General features: G+C 43.2%; 1 protein-coding gene across 8 annotated transcripts in view; it reads left to right on the plus strand.

Annotated features, from left to right (window-relative positions):
* The window catches only part of znf521 (zinc finger protein 521), a 101,497-nt gene that overhangs the window by 34,700 nt on the left and 48,296 nt on the right, over positions 1 to 18,501 (plus strand). For 4 of the 8 annotated variants that reach the window (XM_015956848.3, XM_015956849.3, XM_015956843.3 and 1 more), the window contains 3 exons: positions 8,660 to 12,168; positions 12,962 to 13,046; positions 13,387 to 13,419. In XM_015956848.3, coding sequence (XP_015812334.3) covers positions 9,016 to 12,168; positions 12,962 to 13,046; positions 13,387 to 13,419 — 3,271 coding nt within the window. In that variant the 5' untranslated portion in view covers positions 8,660 to 9,015. Of the gene's footprint in view, positions 1 to 8,408; positions 8,550 to 8,659; positions 12,169 to 12,961; positions 13,047 to 13,386; positions 13,420 to 18,501 lie in introns of those variants that run through there. The other 4 variants (XM_054740575.2, XM_015956845.3, XM_015956846.3 and 1 more) reach the window with 4 other exon arrangements.

Genomic DNA, 18,501 nt, shown 5'->3' on the forward strand with positions numbered 1-18,501 from the left:
AGCCATGATTAAGGGCGGGAGGGAGCTGTAAGGCTGATGCGACGTCTGCGTTGCTCGTTCGTGGGCCGCCTTCGGGATTCTGGCCAACACACCAGGAAAACAAGGAACGAAGAAGAATGAAAAAAAAATTGTAGTGAAATTAGATTCTCTCACAAGAGCTGAAGTTTAAATGTTGACTGTTTTGCTCATTTTCTCTCATTCCCACTCTCTGTCTCATAGCTAAGGTAATTATTAATAAATGCGGTTTCTGTTGAACCTTGGAGAGGTGTCAGCTCCACAGTCACTGAGGGTTAAAAATTCTTGACATTTAAGACAGGGATGCATGAAAATACACGGTCTTGCTTGAATTGGTGCTTGTTTTCCTTCCCCTCCTGCTCCCCTTCTCCGCTATGCATGTTTTCATCTCCCTTCTGGGCTGTTTCCAGTTGTTTTACCGCTGACAAGCTGGAATGGTATTGAGGAGATATCAAATAAAGCCACAGTGTATTCATCAGAGGAGGAAAAGGTCACAGGTCAAGAAGCGGGGTCCTGGCTTTCTGACGTGAGCTAATGCAAAAGGATTTCATCATCCCTTTTAGTGGCAAATATTAGGTAATATTAGTCTAGTCTAAATATTATGGGTCACTCTGGGGTAGTTCCAGTTAAAAGAAATTCACCCCGTTTTTTGAATGAGCTCAGCCTTTTCTTAGGTGTTTTTTTTTTAAGTAATGGATGGAGCCTCTTGAAAGCTGCAGAGCAGACCCTATTTTAATGAAGCAACTACTTTGCACAGGAATTCAGCACATTTCTGCATGCACGTTTTTTCTTTCCACTAAGCTGATCACATAAATCACATTTCCTTTGGTAACTGAGTGTGTGGGGAGACATAAAAAGAGCATCTAAGTAAACTCTCATGTGAGAAAAGATGGCAGCAGCAGAGTGCAGTCCTGCAGCATCCCTCACAGTAGCTGACTGGCTAGCTGAGTGTCCACGGGGTCCTGCGTTTGGTCTGCCGCAGTGTTCAGGGAACAACACACACACACACACACACACACACATGCTAAGGCACCCCTGCTTATTGAAGCCCAGCCCAGACTGGTCCCGCTTGGACCAGCACTCCCTTAGAGGCAGCTAGTGCAGTGAGGCAGGTGGCGAGGAGTCATGCTGGGGGACAGATTGCCATCCTCCTCTTTCCTCCAGGGAGGCTCGCCGTGGATGTTTGCCGGGCCAAGAACAGAGGAACAGCCTCCTTCCTGTTTGTGCAGAAGTCCACCTGAAGTGGTCAACTATGTCTTTCCTCTCCACAGCACCAGTAGTAGAGAACATATGAGACCTTCTTGTGTAACCTCATCCTGCAAAATCTGCTTTACTCCATTCTGACTTGAAATTGCAAATGTTAGGACAATTACAGCCTAGCTACTTCATTAAAAGCAAAAGCAAGCTCATTTTTACATTTCATGAATGCATAAAAGTTAAGTTTTGTTTTGGACTAACACTGCGAAATAAGAATTTAGAAGGCTGTGTTATGTGCCAAACCTGCTATTTACCTTCTCCAATTAGTGTTGTTGTTTTGAAGCCCACTCACACTCTGAATAATAACCCCTCATGAGCAACAAACACACCTTTTTAGGTGAAAAACAGAATTACAAAATGACTCCTTTTCTTGCCCCCTCAGTAATTTCTTTATTCTCTGGATAAATTTTCAAAACATGCAGTAAATCTTGACTTCACAAGGTTGCCCTGTATTGGTGTTTGTTTGTATTTTTAAAGGAAAACAAACCAAATGCGTGGCCAAACAAACATGTTTTTAAAGATAGTGTAGTAATTGTTAGAAATCCATCCTAATAAGCATTGCATGGATGCATGTTTGCAATATAATGGGATTTGTGTCACAGTTTCAGAGGAAAAAGAAATGGCCGGGTGCTGTAAAGGATGACTAGCCGCCCTACTTTTCCTCCTCTGGCCTTCCATTTGTCTAGCTTTCCCTGGTCGCCGCTGGGGCACTGATTTCTGGGACAGTGACCAAGTGCTCCTGTCTGAGCTGGGGGACGTGGGTAATGTGGACAAAGTAGTTGACAGTTTGCCGCTTCCCCATGGTTGAGAGACGGAGCCATGAGGGCTGGAATAATGGACACCCACACCACAGAGTCGGGACGGCGCTTGATGTTTCAGCTCTTTCTTTGTGTCAGCCCCCTGCGTGAAAATATCCCCTCTGACTGCACTTTGGGGTGTGTATGTGTGCATGTGTGTGTATATTTGAGTAATTCTCATTGAAGTGTGTGTGTTTGTTTGTGTTGTGTTATGGATGTACATGATGTTAGGTCAGAGTAACCTGATGATGAAACTGCAGGAAGTGGGCCCTTATTTCAGCAGTGAAACACCCTCAACGTTCCTACTGTTGTCTCACTCTCTCTCTTTCACTCACACACGCACACACACACACACACACGCACGCACGCACGCACGCACGCACGCACACACACACACACACGCACGCACGCACGCACGCACACACACACACACACACACACACACATCCTCTCATCTCAGAGCATGGTGGATTTGATTGATCTGTAGCAAAGGGGGAGAGGGACCTGACATTTCTCAGTGATGTGTAAAAACATATTGTGTTTGCTAAAAAAAAGAGAGATAGATGAGTACACAACCCCTCACCCCGCTGCCATACACACGCACACATGCATGCAATGCACGCGTGCACACACACACGTGCATGCACAGGAAATTATCACAAATTTGTGTGACTTTCAGCTCTTTCAACCAGTTCGTTCTCCGTGTTTACTCAGGTAATCTGCTGCTTGGTGCAAAAAGCCGCATCTAGCCACCTGTCACTTTTGTTTACTGCTACTGGGAATAATCAGTGTTTCATTTTGACTGGATTTAGTGTCTTAGACTGGGATGCAGCAGGACCAGTGTGAGTAAAGCTCAAAACTGGGCCTCTTCCAGTATCTCCATGTCTTCAGTCCTAAATCAACAAAGTGATTTGTCCATCTGACTGGAATTAGTCCCAAAAAGGAGAAAAATACTCTTCCCCATCATCTCCCTGTAGCAGACAAACACGCTGAAGCATCTTAGCTAATATGAACGTTTCTTACACCACCTCGGCTATTAGATTCTAAACGATCGTGTCAGATTCAGCGCCGTACGCGGCGGCGTGCAGCTCAGACACGCGCTCCTATTTGGGCGTCAGAACAGGAAAAGTGTGGAGATGACACATGCGCGGCCTCTTGGGAGAGACTCACTACTTTTCCCACCAACTGTAAAAGGTCCCCCTCCCCTCTCTGAATAAGAAGTGGGGTCACAGTGTTGCATCAGACAAGTTGTCAGCTTTTTGTTTATTCAATGAATCCCCAATCCCCAATGTGCCACAAATGTTCTCACACAAACACATCTCTTATGACAAGCTCCTCGTACAGAACTCTGCTACAACAAGATGAGGTTGGGCGGATGAAAGCATGACCAAGCTTTAGCTTCAGTAGAGCAGCTCGTGAATATCCAGCGCCGGAGCAAAGATGGACCTGGGTAATAGTTTGCCTTTATGAGAAAGAGAGATGCACTCGGAGGCTGTCAGATGGTGTTAAGCCATCATGATCTGCTTCCAGCTGCTCAGAGAAGAAGCTCCATCTTGAAGCAGTGAGTTATTTCAGAATCATAAAAGTGTGAGAAAATTAGAAAGCTAAATAGAAGTTTAGCAATCGATTTCTTTTTACTTCACAAATGAGTTTTAAACCAAGTTTGCATAATTACATTATATAGAGATTTATTCTGACTTTCTGGCACAGATAACTTATTTTTTAAGGATATGCATTGGTTTCAATAAATGTTTTTCATGTTGCAATACACTGATAATTAGAATTTTTTATTTTACTTGTTCATTTTTGACACATAAATGGATTGCCCCTTTATTTTATCTTCAAATAACTGTGTTAAAGGTGTGGATCACTTAAAAACATTTTGAATGATTAATTCGGTTTATAATTGATCACTGAGTTTTTCATGAAAGCAGAACAAGAAAATTGTCTCCTACACCTATCTCCTGCTTTAGCTTATGATAGAAAATAGACGGTGAAACTCTAGGATTTGAAAATCCTGACAGATCCACGTCAAACTGTTACTTAACAACTATGGACTCACCCTTCTTGATTCAATGGGGAAGGCTGTTGTTTCTTTAGCATCCAGTAAACAGCAGAGGAAGTCTCAGCTAGCAGAAGCTAACTGTTAGCATTAGCAACTCCACCACACAGCAGAACTCTTCCAGGCTTGTGTTATTTGTGGCGATAAAACATCACTGTTGCTAAACAGTCACTGGAAGAGATGTCCAAATATCAGGAAATAAGTCTCCAAAACGTGCCGTCTGAAGCTCAGCTGTGATGTGAGCAACTTTTAGGTCTGAGAAATGGTGTACCGGTATTAATTTCCCCCCGAGAACGATTTACAAGGCGACCACTGCAAATGCATTGATTAAACGAATGATTCACTTCTTTAAATACTCCTGTTGTGCACATATTCCTACAAAAAGACAGAGATGATTTATCTTGTAAATAATGTCATGACTGAGTGGTATGTGGTCACTCTGAAAGGATCAGCCATACTCTTTGAGCTTTCCGACTATATGTGCAGACGTATGTGGTCTAATTGGATGAAAAATGTCATTGGGATAATTAATGACCTCCTTTCACGAAAAAAAAAACCCGATACATTTTGCTTATTCTTAAAATATTTAATTGCATAAATAAAAATTTCCCTCTGGGATTTTGAAAGCTTTGCAGCTGAGTACAGAAAAAGAAAACGTACCTGTTCTCGACATTAAGGATCGTGTTTAAACAAGAGTATTTACTCTGGGAGAAGGTGCTATAAATGAACAGAGAGGAAGTGGAGCACAAAGACTATTCAGACTAGAGGAAACGGAGACCTGAGTGTGAAAAATGGATTTTTAGGAGCTTCTGTTGCTGAAGAATTAGAAACTAACTAATTGGTTTAAACCTGCAGGTGTCTTCCAAACATAACTGACAGCACTGCAGGCAAAGTTTTCTTTTTTATGTATTTTTTAGACAGTTCAGATGTCCTGCAGCTATAGGACTAATTCTTATCCCTCTGGTAAATATGGCTGTGGCTCTTTTTTTGCCTTTCCCTACAGCTCTGCTCAAAATTAAGTTGTTTTGTTCCATATAGGAGACCTTAAAAAAGGAAAGAAGGGAGGGGAAGGGACAGAACTCCCGGAGAGGGACAGGCCTTAAGATGGAGGTCTTCCTCTCAGGACGTGACTGGCTGTTGGCTGGAGGATGCTCAGGAAGGCCTTGGCAGACCAACAAAGACAGCCCTTCAGCTGCAGGGTGTAGTTTTTCAGGCCCCAGCATCCCCTTTGGCAGCAGCACAGAGAGCGCTGGCGTGCACAGGCCCCCGGCCCGAGAGACAGGGAAGTAAGGCCCGCTCTTTTATTTACTCAGGCTGCTGCTGAGGCCTGGGCATTTCTTGTCTGGGTGAAGAAGGGGAGAAAAACAAGTCTCTCTCTTTCTTTTTCCTCTTGTGGTCTCCTGAGGAAGGCTGTTCTTTCATCTGCAGTTGTTCACACACTTGTTTCGGCCATCGCTCCTCTCTGTGCACACATGTGCATGCCATGTGTGCACGTTTTAGTATTTTTACTCGTATATGAACATTGTGTGCACTGACACGCTTTTGTGTGTATTAAAAAGTCAGTGTATGTCTACATGTCTTTTGGGAGGGAGTGTCAAATTTAATTTAATTTTTAGTACATTTCAAGTTCAAGTTCGAATTAGTAAACGTCATAAAATTATAACGCGTCAAAGCTCTTTTTTTATGTGAAAAAGGATTTTCCTCCCAGAAGGTAAAAGTAAATTCTCAAATATTTTATATAATTGTTTTCATTATAATTATTTATTATACAACACTGCAAAAGACTAAAAGCAAATGTTTTTTTCACCCCGTATGAGCATGCAATGCAACTCAAGCCCAGATCATAACCAGACCACCCCTGTGCTAATCAGCTTTACTGATTAGCTTTTTACAGAATTTTCACCAAATTTTGCCTTCTAATTTAATTTTTAAGGCCAGATGGGAAATATTATACTATGCTTTTTCGTTGTGAATTACTAATAAAACAACAAAGAGTAAATTTTCATTCTGGGAAAATGTTCCAATATTTTCCAGTTTGCATATCGGCTGTTTAAAGGATTTGGGGATACAATAAAACATTTCAGGTTAGGTTTTGAATTTAATTATAAACTAGTTCATTGCTGTGCAGATTCACATTTACCCAATCTTTTTAAAATTCTGTTTCCGTGCATTTAAATGAAACAGTTCACAGTTGAAGAACACTATTCAAGCCTTTAAAAAAGTATTTTTCCACAGAAAACAGTGGCAGCCGGTGGCTATTGTAACTGAGGAGGCGGACCGAACAACATTCATGAGTGTGAAGGTGCATGTGCACACATCCACACAGTTGTTTTAAGTCCATTACTTAACAGGATTCTAATGATTAAAGGCTCAAAGTGATTGATACAGAACCAAGCTCGCGACAGTTCTTTCCTAATTCTGACCTTCAGACAATACATCAGCTGAGCTCAACTTCTTAGATTAAAATTGTCAATAAAAGCTGAAATTAGGCAACAAATCCAAACAAAGGTCTTGCCTCTGGGTGAGAAAATGAAGGGTTTCAGTTTTCATGCAAAGAAGAAGAATAAGAAAAACTCTTGTTTTTTTTATCATAGTTTAACTCCTCATCTATCTGCTAATTTAAGTAATGCTTGCACCTCCCACATGTCCCCCGTAGATACAACTGTATTTATGTGTGTTATTAGAGTAAGGCAGTAACTAAATGATAAACATCATGCAAAGAAAGATCAAAAATGAAATGAGGTTGTCTTGACAGCTGAGTAATATCTCTAGGCAAGCTCTTCCTCATTTAAGACAGCAGAGTTTCATTTAGCCTTGTATTCAGCCCCATTTATTTGTTTGTTTTATACTATTGTCTCCAAGCCAATATTTTTGACTGTAAGGCATGAGCTGAGGTCATTCTTCTTGCACTGTCTTCTTCTCGTGTACCCTGGGAGGCACTACGAGATCGGGCAGATCCGCCTCCTCTGTGGAGGAGGGCACTGCACCGAGTCACTCATCCTCCCTCAAACCACAGAGAAAGAAAACATTGAGACATGGATGAGAGAAAAAAGCAAGTAAATAAGGCAAGGTTTGCTCCTTGAGTGAAATGTGCGTGCAGAGTGGGCACTTTGCCAGGGGTGGGAGGTTTCCGGGAGGGCCACGGTGTGGAGGTGGGCTCTCAATGTGCCGCTTTCAGCAGTTTGGAGGGGCAAGGGAATGGCCTCCGACCCCATCTGTTTCCTGAAGATAGGCCCTGATGGGTGTAAGTGCTCTGAGAGGGCATGATATCCTGACAAAGGGCAGAGCTCACAGCAAGAGAGAGAGAGAGAGAGAGAGAGAGAGAGAGAGGGAGAGACTGGATCCTGGAAAGAGCTCTTGTTTTCCTCTGTCCCTCACAAATCTTTGCCGTTTCCTCTTGTTTTTCCCATTCCAAGTTATGGCCATTAGACCGTTTCTTTTTTCCTGAAGGGGCTGGGATTACGTTGTTATTTGGGTAAGGAAGTTTGCAGCCCTTAGAGCTCGACAGCGGGAAGAAGTGGTGTGTAACCCTTTGAACCTGTGGAAATTAGTGTTCTGTGTTTTCCATTCATATCAGCGCACAATGAACCATTGGATTGGAATGTTGGCAAGCTATTTACGTGGGTACACTTTAGAGTCATTGTGAAAGAGAACAGAGACTGTTGCATTAGCTGACTGGCTTAAGTCTCCACACCTGCTCGACCTTGAGTGAAATAGTTAGCAACCCGGTTTCCCTTTCCCTGTCCTCTCCATGAAGCTCATATCCTCACACCAGCCTCATGACATCCTCATCAATCCAGGATCAGCTGTGATACAACACAGCACCCATGCATTCAGACAAATATGGTAATATGGCATGTGTTATAATCTGATATCTGCTGACTGATGTTCTGAAACGCACATATTTCATGAAACTCATCCCTTTTGCAGCAGCAAATTCCCAAAATGGGAGTCTAAGTTGCACATTTAATCTTCTCTTTGCTGTTTTTTTTTCAAGTCTTTTGAAGGGGTTCTTTTTTTAAAAAAAAATATTCCAGTGAGTGTTCAGGAATAATAGAAATGTTCTAATTTACCTCATGCAGGGCTTACATCCTAAAGTACACCCATTGTCTTGTGTTGGCTTTAAATGCCAGAGAGAGTGTGTTTTGAGTCACAGTGGGCTAAGCCATTACATGGCCACATACAAGGTTAATTGTGGTAAAAGTATTTCCACTTATTCTCTCCTCTAATTATACTTTAAATTGCATATTTAAATTTAACTTTTCAGATAACACCTAAGGAGAGCTATTGTTTCCGCTGAAGCTGCTGAAGAAAAAAAACATGATGTACACTGAAAAGAATTAAAAATTCATACTCCACAAGTTTATAATAACCATGGCAAATAACACCACGGTGGTCCACCTTTGCTATTCAAATGAGTGAGTCTAATATATTTGCACAACAGTTATAAAAGATTAACTCTCTAATTTACTCTTTATTTTTCCTTCATTTTTTTCTGATTTGCACTGCTTTCTGTCATCTTCTCCAGACGGCGCTGATCTTGAGGATGACCCTTCATGTTCTTGGCCTGCATCATCTCCCTCCAGTAAAGACCAGACTTCTCCAGGACATTGTGAAGACTATGAATTTGGAGAGGAGGAAGGAGGCCCTGGCCTGCCATATCCATGCCAGTTCTGTGACAAGTCCTTCAGTCGCTTAAGCTTTCTCAAGCGTCACGAACAAAGTCACGGAGATAAACTCCCTTTCAGCTGCACCTTTTGCAGCCGCCTGTTTAAGCACAAGCGCAGCCGAGATCGGCACGTGAAGCTACATACCGGTGATAAGAAGTACCACTGTGGTGAGTGTGACTCTGCTTTCTCTCGCAGTGATCACCTCAAAATCCACATGAAAACCCACGCCTCCAACAAACCCCACAAGTGCCCCGTGTGCCGTCGAGGCTTCCTTTCCTCTAGCTCGCTCCACGGCCACATGCAAGTACATGAGCGGGGAAAAGACGGCAGCAGCTCAAGCTTTTCTAGAGCCGAGGAATGGAAGCTGAAAGAAACCCGGAAATGCAGTCGATGCGAGGAAGGCTTTGACGTTCCGGAGGAGCTCCAGCGGCACATCGCAGAGTGTCACCCTGAGTGCTCTCCGTTAGAAGATGGAGGTCTGGGTGCCACCTTGCAGTGCATCTACTGCCATGAGCCCTTTAGTGATGAGGGCACTCTGCTGACCCACATTGACCAGGCCCATAGTAGAGATAGAAAGGGTCACACCTGTGCTATCTGCTCTGAGCACTTTCTCTCTGTTGAGGACCTCTATGCTCACATGGATATCCACCAGCTCCCTGAATCCAGTAACCATAGTAACAGCCCCTCAATGCTTACTGTGGGCTACACCTCAGTCTCTAGCACTACTCCTGACTCCAATCTTTCTGTTGACAGTTCCACGATGGTGGAAACGGCACCACCTGTGGCCAAGACAAGAGGGAGGAGAAAGAGAGCTGCTCAAAACGCATCTGACTTAGGAGGGCGTTCCTCCAAACAACCCAAAGTCTCTTACAGTTGCATGTACTGTAACAAACAAGTATTCTCCAGCTTGGCTGTACTTCATATCCACCTAAGAACCATGCATCTGGACAAGCCAGAGCAAGCTCACACTTGCCAGTTTTGCTTAGAGGTTTTGCCCTCTTTACTAAATTTAAACGAACATCTTAAACAGGTCCACAATGCAGAAGACCATGCAGCCCTATTAGCCAGCCTGCCGGATGCCCTCCTTCAGTGTAATTTTTGCCCTGAGGTATTAAGTGACTTAAATGCCCTCCAGGAACACATCCGCTGTTCCCATGGATTCCCCAGTCCTGTTGCAAAGGAGAGCAATGCCTTCTTCTGCCCCCAGTGCTTTATGGGGTTCCTGACAGAGGCTACCTTGGAGGAGCATGTTCGTCAAACCCACTGTGATGGAGGAAGCTTGCGCTTTGACTCCCCTTTGGCTGTGACTCCCAAGGAACCCATAGTAGAGGTTTACTCTTGTTCATATTGCACCAACTCACCCATCTTCAACAGTGTTTTGAAGCTAAACAAGCACATTAAGGAGAATCACAAGAACATTCCTCTGGCTCTGAACTACATCAACAATGGAAAGAAATCCCTGCGCACTCTGAGCCCTTCTTCACCAATATCTGTGGAACAAACCTCCATACTGAAACAAGGCAACTCAGCCTCACGAGCCACCAGTGAGTTCATATGCAATCAGTGTGGAGCCAAGTACACAAGCTTAGACCTTTTCCAGACTCATCTCAAAACTCATCTGGACGGTCTACAACCCCAGCTCACATGTCCGCAGTGCAACAAAGAGTTTCCCAACCAAGAGTCTCTACTGAAGCATGTGACAATTCACTTCACCATTACCTCCACGTATTACATATGTGAGAGCTGTGACAAGCAGTTCACTTCGGTGGATGATCTGCAGAAGCACCTTCTTGACATGCATACTTTTGTGTTCTTTCGCTGCACACTTTGCCAGGAGGTGTTTGACTCTAAAGTATCTACCCAACTCCACCTGGCTGTGAAGCACAGCAATGAGAAAAAGGTGTATCGTTGCACATCTTGCAACTGGGACTTCAGACATGAGACTGATCTACAGCTTCATGTCAAACACAGCCATCTGGAGAATCAAGGCCGTGCCCACCGCTGCATTTTTTGCGGGGAGTCCTTTGGCACAGAGGTGGAGCTGCAGTGCCACATCACTACTCACAGCAAGAAATACAACTGTCGCTTCTGCAGTAAGGCCTTCCATGCTATTGTTCTCCTGGAGAAGCATTTAAGGGAGAAACATTGTGTGTTTGAGGGAAAGGCCCAAAACTGTGGCACTAATGGATCTACTTTAAGTGGTGGAGAAGGCCAACCCAAAGAGGACACTGAAATACAAAATATTTTGACTAACAGTCATGGTCCAGGAGCAGGAGGAGCATCTGCTGTAGAAACCCAGAACAGTCATGATGGAAGTGAGGAAGAAGTAGACACTGCAGAGCCCATGTATGGATGTGAAATATGTGGGGCATCTTACACTATGGAGTCACTCCTAACTAACCACCAGTTAAGAGATCACAACATCCGCCCTGGTGAAAGTGCAATGATCAAAAGGAAAGCTGAAATGATCAAGGGCAACCACAAGTGCAATGTCTGTTCCCGTACCTTCTTCTCTGAGGCTGGGCTGAGAGAACATATGCAGACCCACCTTGGGCCTGTTAAACACTACATGTGCCCCATCTGCGGGGAACGCTTCCCATCTTTGCTCACCTTGACAGAGCATAAGGTCACCCATAGCAAGAGTCTGGACACAGGCAGCTGCCGTATCTGTAAGATGCCACTGCAGAGTGAAGAGGACTTCCTGGAGCACTGCCAGATGCACCCTGACCTGAGGAACTCTCTGACAGGTTTCCGGTGTGTGGTGTGCATGCAGACAGTGACCTCCACATTGGAGCTCAAGATCCACGGTACTTTCCACATGCAGAAGACAGGAACCATGTCTTCTAGTCAGCCGTTGGCCCGCAACAATGTCATTTCTCAAAACCAGCAATCGCATCATGTCCAAAAATTTTTCAAGTGTGCCTCATGCTTAAAAGATTTTCGGTCCAAACAAGACTTGGTTAAGATGGATATCAATGGACTACCCTACGGTCTGTGTGCGTCTTGTGTGACTGCCGCTGGCTCTAAGAGCTCAAGCCCGACAGTTAATGGAGGGAGGCAGCAACATCAGGGTGGAGCCACCACTCCAGCATCAAGTGCTGTTGCATGGGTACAAGGAGAGAGTCTCAGCCCTGGAGATGGAAAAGGCAAAGGTGTCTCTTCATCATCCTCTTCTTCTTCAACCTCTTCATCATCAGCTGTCAAGACACGCTGTTCCAGTTGCAATGTGAAGTTTGAGTCTGAGGCAGAGTTGCAAAACCATGTCCAGACGGTGCATCGGGAACAAGCCGGGGAGAGCAACAGTGGGCAGCTCAAGACTCCTCAGGTGTCTCCAATGCCTAGAGCAAGTCCCTCACAAACTGAAGAGGTATGGGTTCTCATTTTTGTGTTGAAAAAAGTCTATAGGGAGCTTAAGTCACTCCCATCTACTTCCGGACCATGGGTACCTGGAAGAAGGAAAAAATCAGTGCAAGTCAACGGGGCTAAAATGCTCTTTTCTAATTCCGCTTGTTTTGTGCCATGGATTTTACATATGATGTTCACGAATTTAAAAGATGCATTTTGATAACAAGAACAAGCTTATTTTCAAATGGGGGAAACACTATTTTAGGTTTTGTGTAAAAATAAGTCTAGGACTACAAATGCGCTTCACAAAAGTGACGTCACACACGAGAAAACAGAGGGAAAATGGCTGTAAGTTCAGCAAACTTCAAATCCTTCCCACAGGAGGAAAAACCACCATAAATCTGGCCATGTGGTAATTAGCAGCTATGCTAGGGGAGAGGAGATTCTGTGGTGACGTTACAAATGCGACGTGTCGATTTCTAGTTTGTAGTCATGCAAATTACAAACTTTTACAAGCTGATAAATCTCAATGTGTGGGACTGGCACGGTCAAAACCTCCATCATTAGTTTTCATTTAAATTGTGCGATCCAGGGCGTAAGGCAAAGCGGAATAAAAATTTGCTCTTTTAGCTCCGCTGACTTGCATTCATTTTTTCGTTCTTCCGGGGATCCATGAGCCGACCAGAAAGGGGGAGACTTAGGCTCCCTATACTGATAAGGTTAATGATCAAATGAAAAACAGACATTAAGCTGTGTCACTGTAATAAACTGGTAGAATACTTTTAGATCGTCTAATCCCAATCTCATTTTTATAGAAGAAGACTTACCAGTGCATCAAGTGCCAGATGGTGTTCTACAGCGAATGGGACATCCAAGTACATGTGGCTAACCACATGCTAGGTAAGAGGCTTTTTTATAAGTATTATTATTTATTATGGTTTCTGTCTCGTTTCTGCATGAAACGTAGGGCTTCTAAAATGCCAGTTTTAGTAAATTTACCATAAAATAAATGAATTTGGCCTTTTGATCATCAAATTAAATGTTGGGTTGATTACTTTTGTGCATCTGTCATCAATACAGTGTACATTTTATTGAAGAGAATATTATTCCAATTTCATAACGGTAATTTGATCATATTAAATCTATCTGAGACCGTTGTTTGCCCTTTTTTTAAAGGCTGACTCACGTATAAAAGATTGATGTGATAATATATTGAAATATTTGACCCTGTCTCACTCAGGCTCACAAGTATCTGGATCACATCACCAAATAGGTGGAATTATTTTAATACTTTTAAGAATCAAATGCATCCTCAGTGTTGTGCTTTCACAATCATGCGAGTTTCTTTTCCTTTTCCCCATGCATGTGAATGGTAACAGAGTGTTTGTGCATGCTTGTGTAGCATCACCTTTCAACTTCAAGTCATTTATAAATAAAGGTAGTTTGAAGTAGTGGGAAACTTGCAAACTATTGAAATGTCTCATTTCCAAACAAAATGTTTGAGATGTAGAGACGCTACTCATACTATCAAAATATTTCAAGAAATGTCCATTACGCTTATTTTTCTTTTAATTTGTTGGTTTGTTGCCCCTTTTCAAATAAGTCTTCCTCTCAGATCTGAATACATTTTATAGCAAATTTTCATGTTACATGCATTTATTGGTATCAGTTTAAAGGTGTGGTTGATTGAAAACATTTCAAAGATTCTTTCTGATTATAATTGGTCACTCTAAGGTTTTCATGCAGGCTGAACATGAAAACAGTCTCCTGCACCCATCTCCTCTATTAGCTTATAGAAAATAGATGGTGAAATGCTAGAATTTGAAAATCCTCACATATCTATGTCACACTGTAAATTTGCATTCATGGCCTCACGTGTCTTGGCTCGTGCCCGCCCACAGGAAGGCCTTTTTAAAGAAACGTTTGCAGCAGGTAGAGAGATCAGAGAGTGTCTAGGTGATGGTGACTTTGCAACATGGCTGAACGTGTTCTGTTAGCCAATCAGAAATGAGGTGTGTGCATATCATTAATAATAATGAATAAGCCTGTTGTTTTCAGCCCACATCTGCACCAGCAGCCTTCTGCATCTCAGAACAGGAGCATCGTAGCTTTTTTATTTACACTAGAGAACACTGCAAATGTATTGAATAAACGAGTAAACCACACCTTTAACAAAAAAATCTATATGGGAATGTATATCACAAAATTGTGTCTATTTTGCACAAGATTCTTAAACTGAGAGTCTTGACTTGAAACCAGCATCCACATTTTCAAAATGTCTTCACTTTTGTTTGCCATTTGTATGCAGGCAGAATAATTGATAGAGAGGAGACAATTGGAAAACAGGTTTTCTTGCCTGCAGTAAGTAGGTGTCTGAATTCCAGTCTCACGTTCCTTTATTCATTCATTTATTCAGCTCGTTTGGCGGCTCTTTCATTACACTGCATTATCTGTTGTCTTCAGTGGGGGAGAGACTCATTGATCTGGAACCAAACCGCCTCTCTGTTTGGGACACGCTTCCAGGCACAGGTGAATTTAAACACGGTGGGCAATTCTATCAGGACTGGTAGGCAATTCTATCAGGGGCCCACTGTTTGTGCATAAACAATCAGAAGCATGTGATTTGTGATTTTGATTCTGCGGTGTATTTGCGAAAGAGAGAGACGAGCCCAGAGTGTGTAGGTGTGTGTTTTGTATTCATCTTTGCGATCTGCTCACCCACTAGTCTACTGGGGGAGCCTAATACAGTACCATGCCAGCATTAGTCCTTTCTCTCGCAAAGGCAGGCACGGAGCACACTGGGAGGGTAGAAAACAAACCCCCCTACTGGTTATTTTATGTCTTTCAGCCACACAAGCACACAGTTCCCTCATAATAGTGGAATCCAGACAGCTTAAGATAACAGGAGGATAGGTGACTGGGTTATTGTCTGATGTCTTACTTCTATGATATGCCACTGCTTAGTATTCAACATGATAACAGGTTTCATCTGCCTTCTCAAAAGGTTTTCGTTAGATGCATTTGCTTTTGTGATTACAAAAAAATATGAGAAATACAAAACTCATTATAATATGAAACAAAAGGAAAAGCAAACCGAACAAAGAAAACGTGTTTGACTGACATTCCGTGTTAAGAAGGGTTAATAATTTTGACACCATGGATTGATATGGATGCTGAAGATTTTCTCTCTATAACATAGATCCTTTTGTTTTAAGTCTACCAATCCTCCAACAACTGCACAACTAATTTGGTCCAAAAAACTAAAAATAAATAAATAAATAAAAACTAATTTGGAAAAGCTCTAAATACCTTCTCCATTGAAAAAAGGGACACTTTCTCCTTTTAATGACCATCTGCACAGGAGAGGGGAAACAGGGGGCTGGGGTCATCTCCGCTCAGCTGTCAGCGTTATTAGCGTAGGTAATGGAGCAGACGCTGGATTCATAGGGGTGTTGTTTTCATCCATGCCCCGCTCCATGGTGTCAGTTCACACTGATAACTCTATATATAGTGATGTGTCGTGGCGTAACTATAGTGCTAAGTGTATGGAACAGAACCCGAGCCTGTTTCACCCAGATGAGTTCTTATTAGCCGCCTTTGTAATACAATAGTCTCTCCAAACGAAACATAACGAGCTCCCACCTTCACCTCCTCCCATCCGGCCAAAGTGGTCGTAGCTGCCTCTTCTGTGAGAACGCCAGCACATTTTGATGCATGAATATTACCATCGGACGATGGCGGCCCTGGTTCAGACATAAAGGGCAGCTCCGGAGCTCAGCTACTCCACATTTACAGTGATAATGGAGGTAAATGAAAGGGAAGGAAGAGGCCACGGTTGCAGAGGGGTGTGCTGCAGACCGGCCCCAGCCAAGCCCGTGAACGGCCCCACGTGTCTTAAGATGGAAGCTGCAGCCTACTAAGGCCCAGATGGATCAGTACACATTTGCTGTACAGCTGGTCGCTCTGTTTGGGGACCTGGTGTGATACTCCTATGGAGAAAAAAAATGATATCGCCACCATCCAAGGAGCAATTTAATAGCAGGCCAGAAGACAGCTGGCCACTCTTTAGTTTAGAGTTTTTTTGGCATGGCACACTTACAGAATTGAGGGTATCCGATTTTTCTCCAGAGACACACAGATTTTTACAGCTTTCAGCTGTTGCAGTCACTACCAATCCATTCATTTTCTATTATAACTCAATATATATATATATATATATATATATATATATATATATATATATATATATATATATATATAAAACTACTCAAAAATAATTTTTGTGCTTACCCAGATTCACCTTTTTTATTTTTATTTTTTAAGAGGACCTTTGAAGGTCTTTCACTGGCACAAAAGCCTGTTTGGTTTTATCAGCATGCCGTCATGACACCCCATTGCTTCACTTTGACCCTTGTGTAAACTATGACATTTGGAGCCTCATGGGGGGCACGTTTGGTCCATTTATCGCTCTGTTTCAAATGTCCCTCTGTGGATTTTCTGAGCTCTGACATGTTTGGAAGCATGGTTTCTGTCTTATGGGAATTGGAAGATGAGAGGTTATTTTCTGCCATATGTTTTTTTGTTGTTGTTGTTGTTGTTATTTCTGCTTTCAGCTTATGCCTACTACTCTCATGCCCACTTTAAACAGCAACTGCCAAGGTGGCTGTGCTGAGGAGGACGATTGTAAACAAACAAACCAAAACTGCATCCCAGAAAAGTGGTTGCAGGGTCACCTCCACAGATTTCTGTTGGGTCTGTGACAATGCCGAGCCTGAAGCCAAGTCAGGGAGGAGCCTTCTCTCGCAGAAAGGAGCTGGTGGCCTGGTCGGCTCCGGCGAGAGGGGCAGGGGGGCGGCACCGGAGGGGTGGAAAGGTTCGGGGGCGGAGAGGGAAAGGCACATTTGCTGTACAGCTGGCCGCTCTGTGTGAAGCAGCACTGTGGGCTGTTACAGAGCTGGAGAGGAGAGCAAGTGAGAGGCCTTTAGCTCTCCTCTAGCTTCTCCTCCTCCTCCTCTCTGTTCTCCAGGTCCACTGTCTCTCCATGACTGTGCCTCAGTTTCTAGCTCTAACATTTTCATATTAACTGAGCTCCAACGTGGCAAAACATACTGTGTTGGCTGTTAGCGCAGAAGCCAACAGGAGGCACACTGTAACAGTGTTTGAAGCTGAAAGCCGTGTTTTGTCTTTTGCAAAGAGTTTCAAATTATCCTTGACGCATATCCTCTTGTCTCAGGCCCCGAGAGCAATTTGGCCGTTGTATGTTGATTATATGGTCTCCATCAGTGTCTGTTTCCTGGTGGAAACTCATTTATTACCCCAATAAATGTGTTTTTGCCCCACTCCTGGTTAAAAAGCACACGGATTGTAACACTTTGTTCCTTTTCTTCTGATCATCTTTGATTATGTGTCCGATTTTGTTCCAGGAGTCTCTAAAACACACTCATAAAGCATAAACACATGTAATCTGTTAACAGACATGACCGAACACTCCTCGTTTGACTCCTGTGGGGTTGGGATCAGAGTCAAACAGCACAGCAAAGGAACGGGATCAATCTTATGACATAAATAAGAGAACAGGTTTGGACCAGCTAGTGGAAACAAAGGAATCCATCCGTGCCATACACTGAGTGTGATACCTGCCCGCTTTTATTAATTGGCGATTAATAACGCCTCTCTGTTCGTTAGCATAGTCACCTCCCGTGCAGCCAAGTGTGTTGCTGCTAATATGCAATTATGTGCACCTTACTGCTTGTTACATTATACCTCTCCCTGACTAATGTGGGGTCCATGAGGAGAATAGAAATCAGCATGAGCTGCAAAAAAACAGCCATCAATAAGATTCTCACATTCTTTGTCTTACTTGCCTGTCTGGGCGGAGAACAGAGAAGAGGGGGAAAAAAAGAAGTTTCTTACAAATTCCTCGATGTAACCAGGAGACTGCATTAAAAGTTTTACAGCTTTTGCAGAGACTGTTTTGCTCTTCCCGGTGTTTTTGTTGTAAAGCAGAGGTAATTGACATCACCATGGGGATGCTCTGTTGCTAGGCCAGACAAGCTCAGTCTGATGTGGTCCTTATCTATTGATTTTCCTGACATTTCCCCACACCTCACAGACTAGGCCAACATGTGAGAAAATATCTGATGCTCTCAGTTCATACAGCCTGCTTGTACAAACTCAGAGCGAGCTCTTGCTGCCCCTTGCTGCATTGCAATTGGTAAGTTGATGTCGCAGTGGCGACTTGGGGCAAATTCCTTTTATTGATTGGTCGAAACCAGTTTATTTGTTGTGTAATCTCTACACGAGCGCAATTATTATCTTAATGTAACAGTTTAGAGTGAAACACTTGGAGCAAAGC

This window comes from Nothobranchius furzeri, chromosome 11 (genome assembly GCF_043380555.1).
Source record: "Nothobranchius furzeri strain GRZ-AD chromosome 11, NfurGRZ-RIMD1, whole genome shotgun sequence".
NCBI lineage: Eukaryota > Metazoa > Chordata > Actinopteri > Cyprinodontiformes > Nothobranchiidae > Nothobranchius > Nothobranchius furzeri.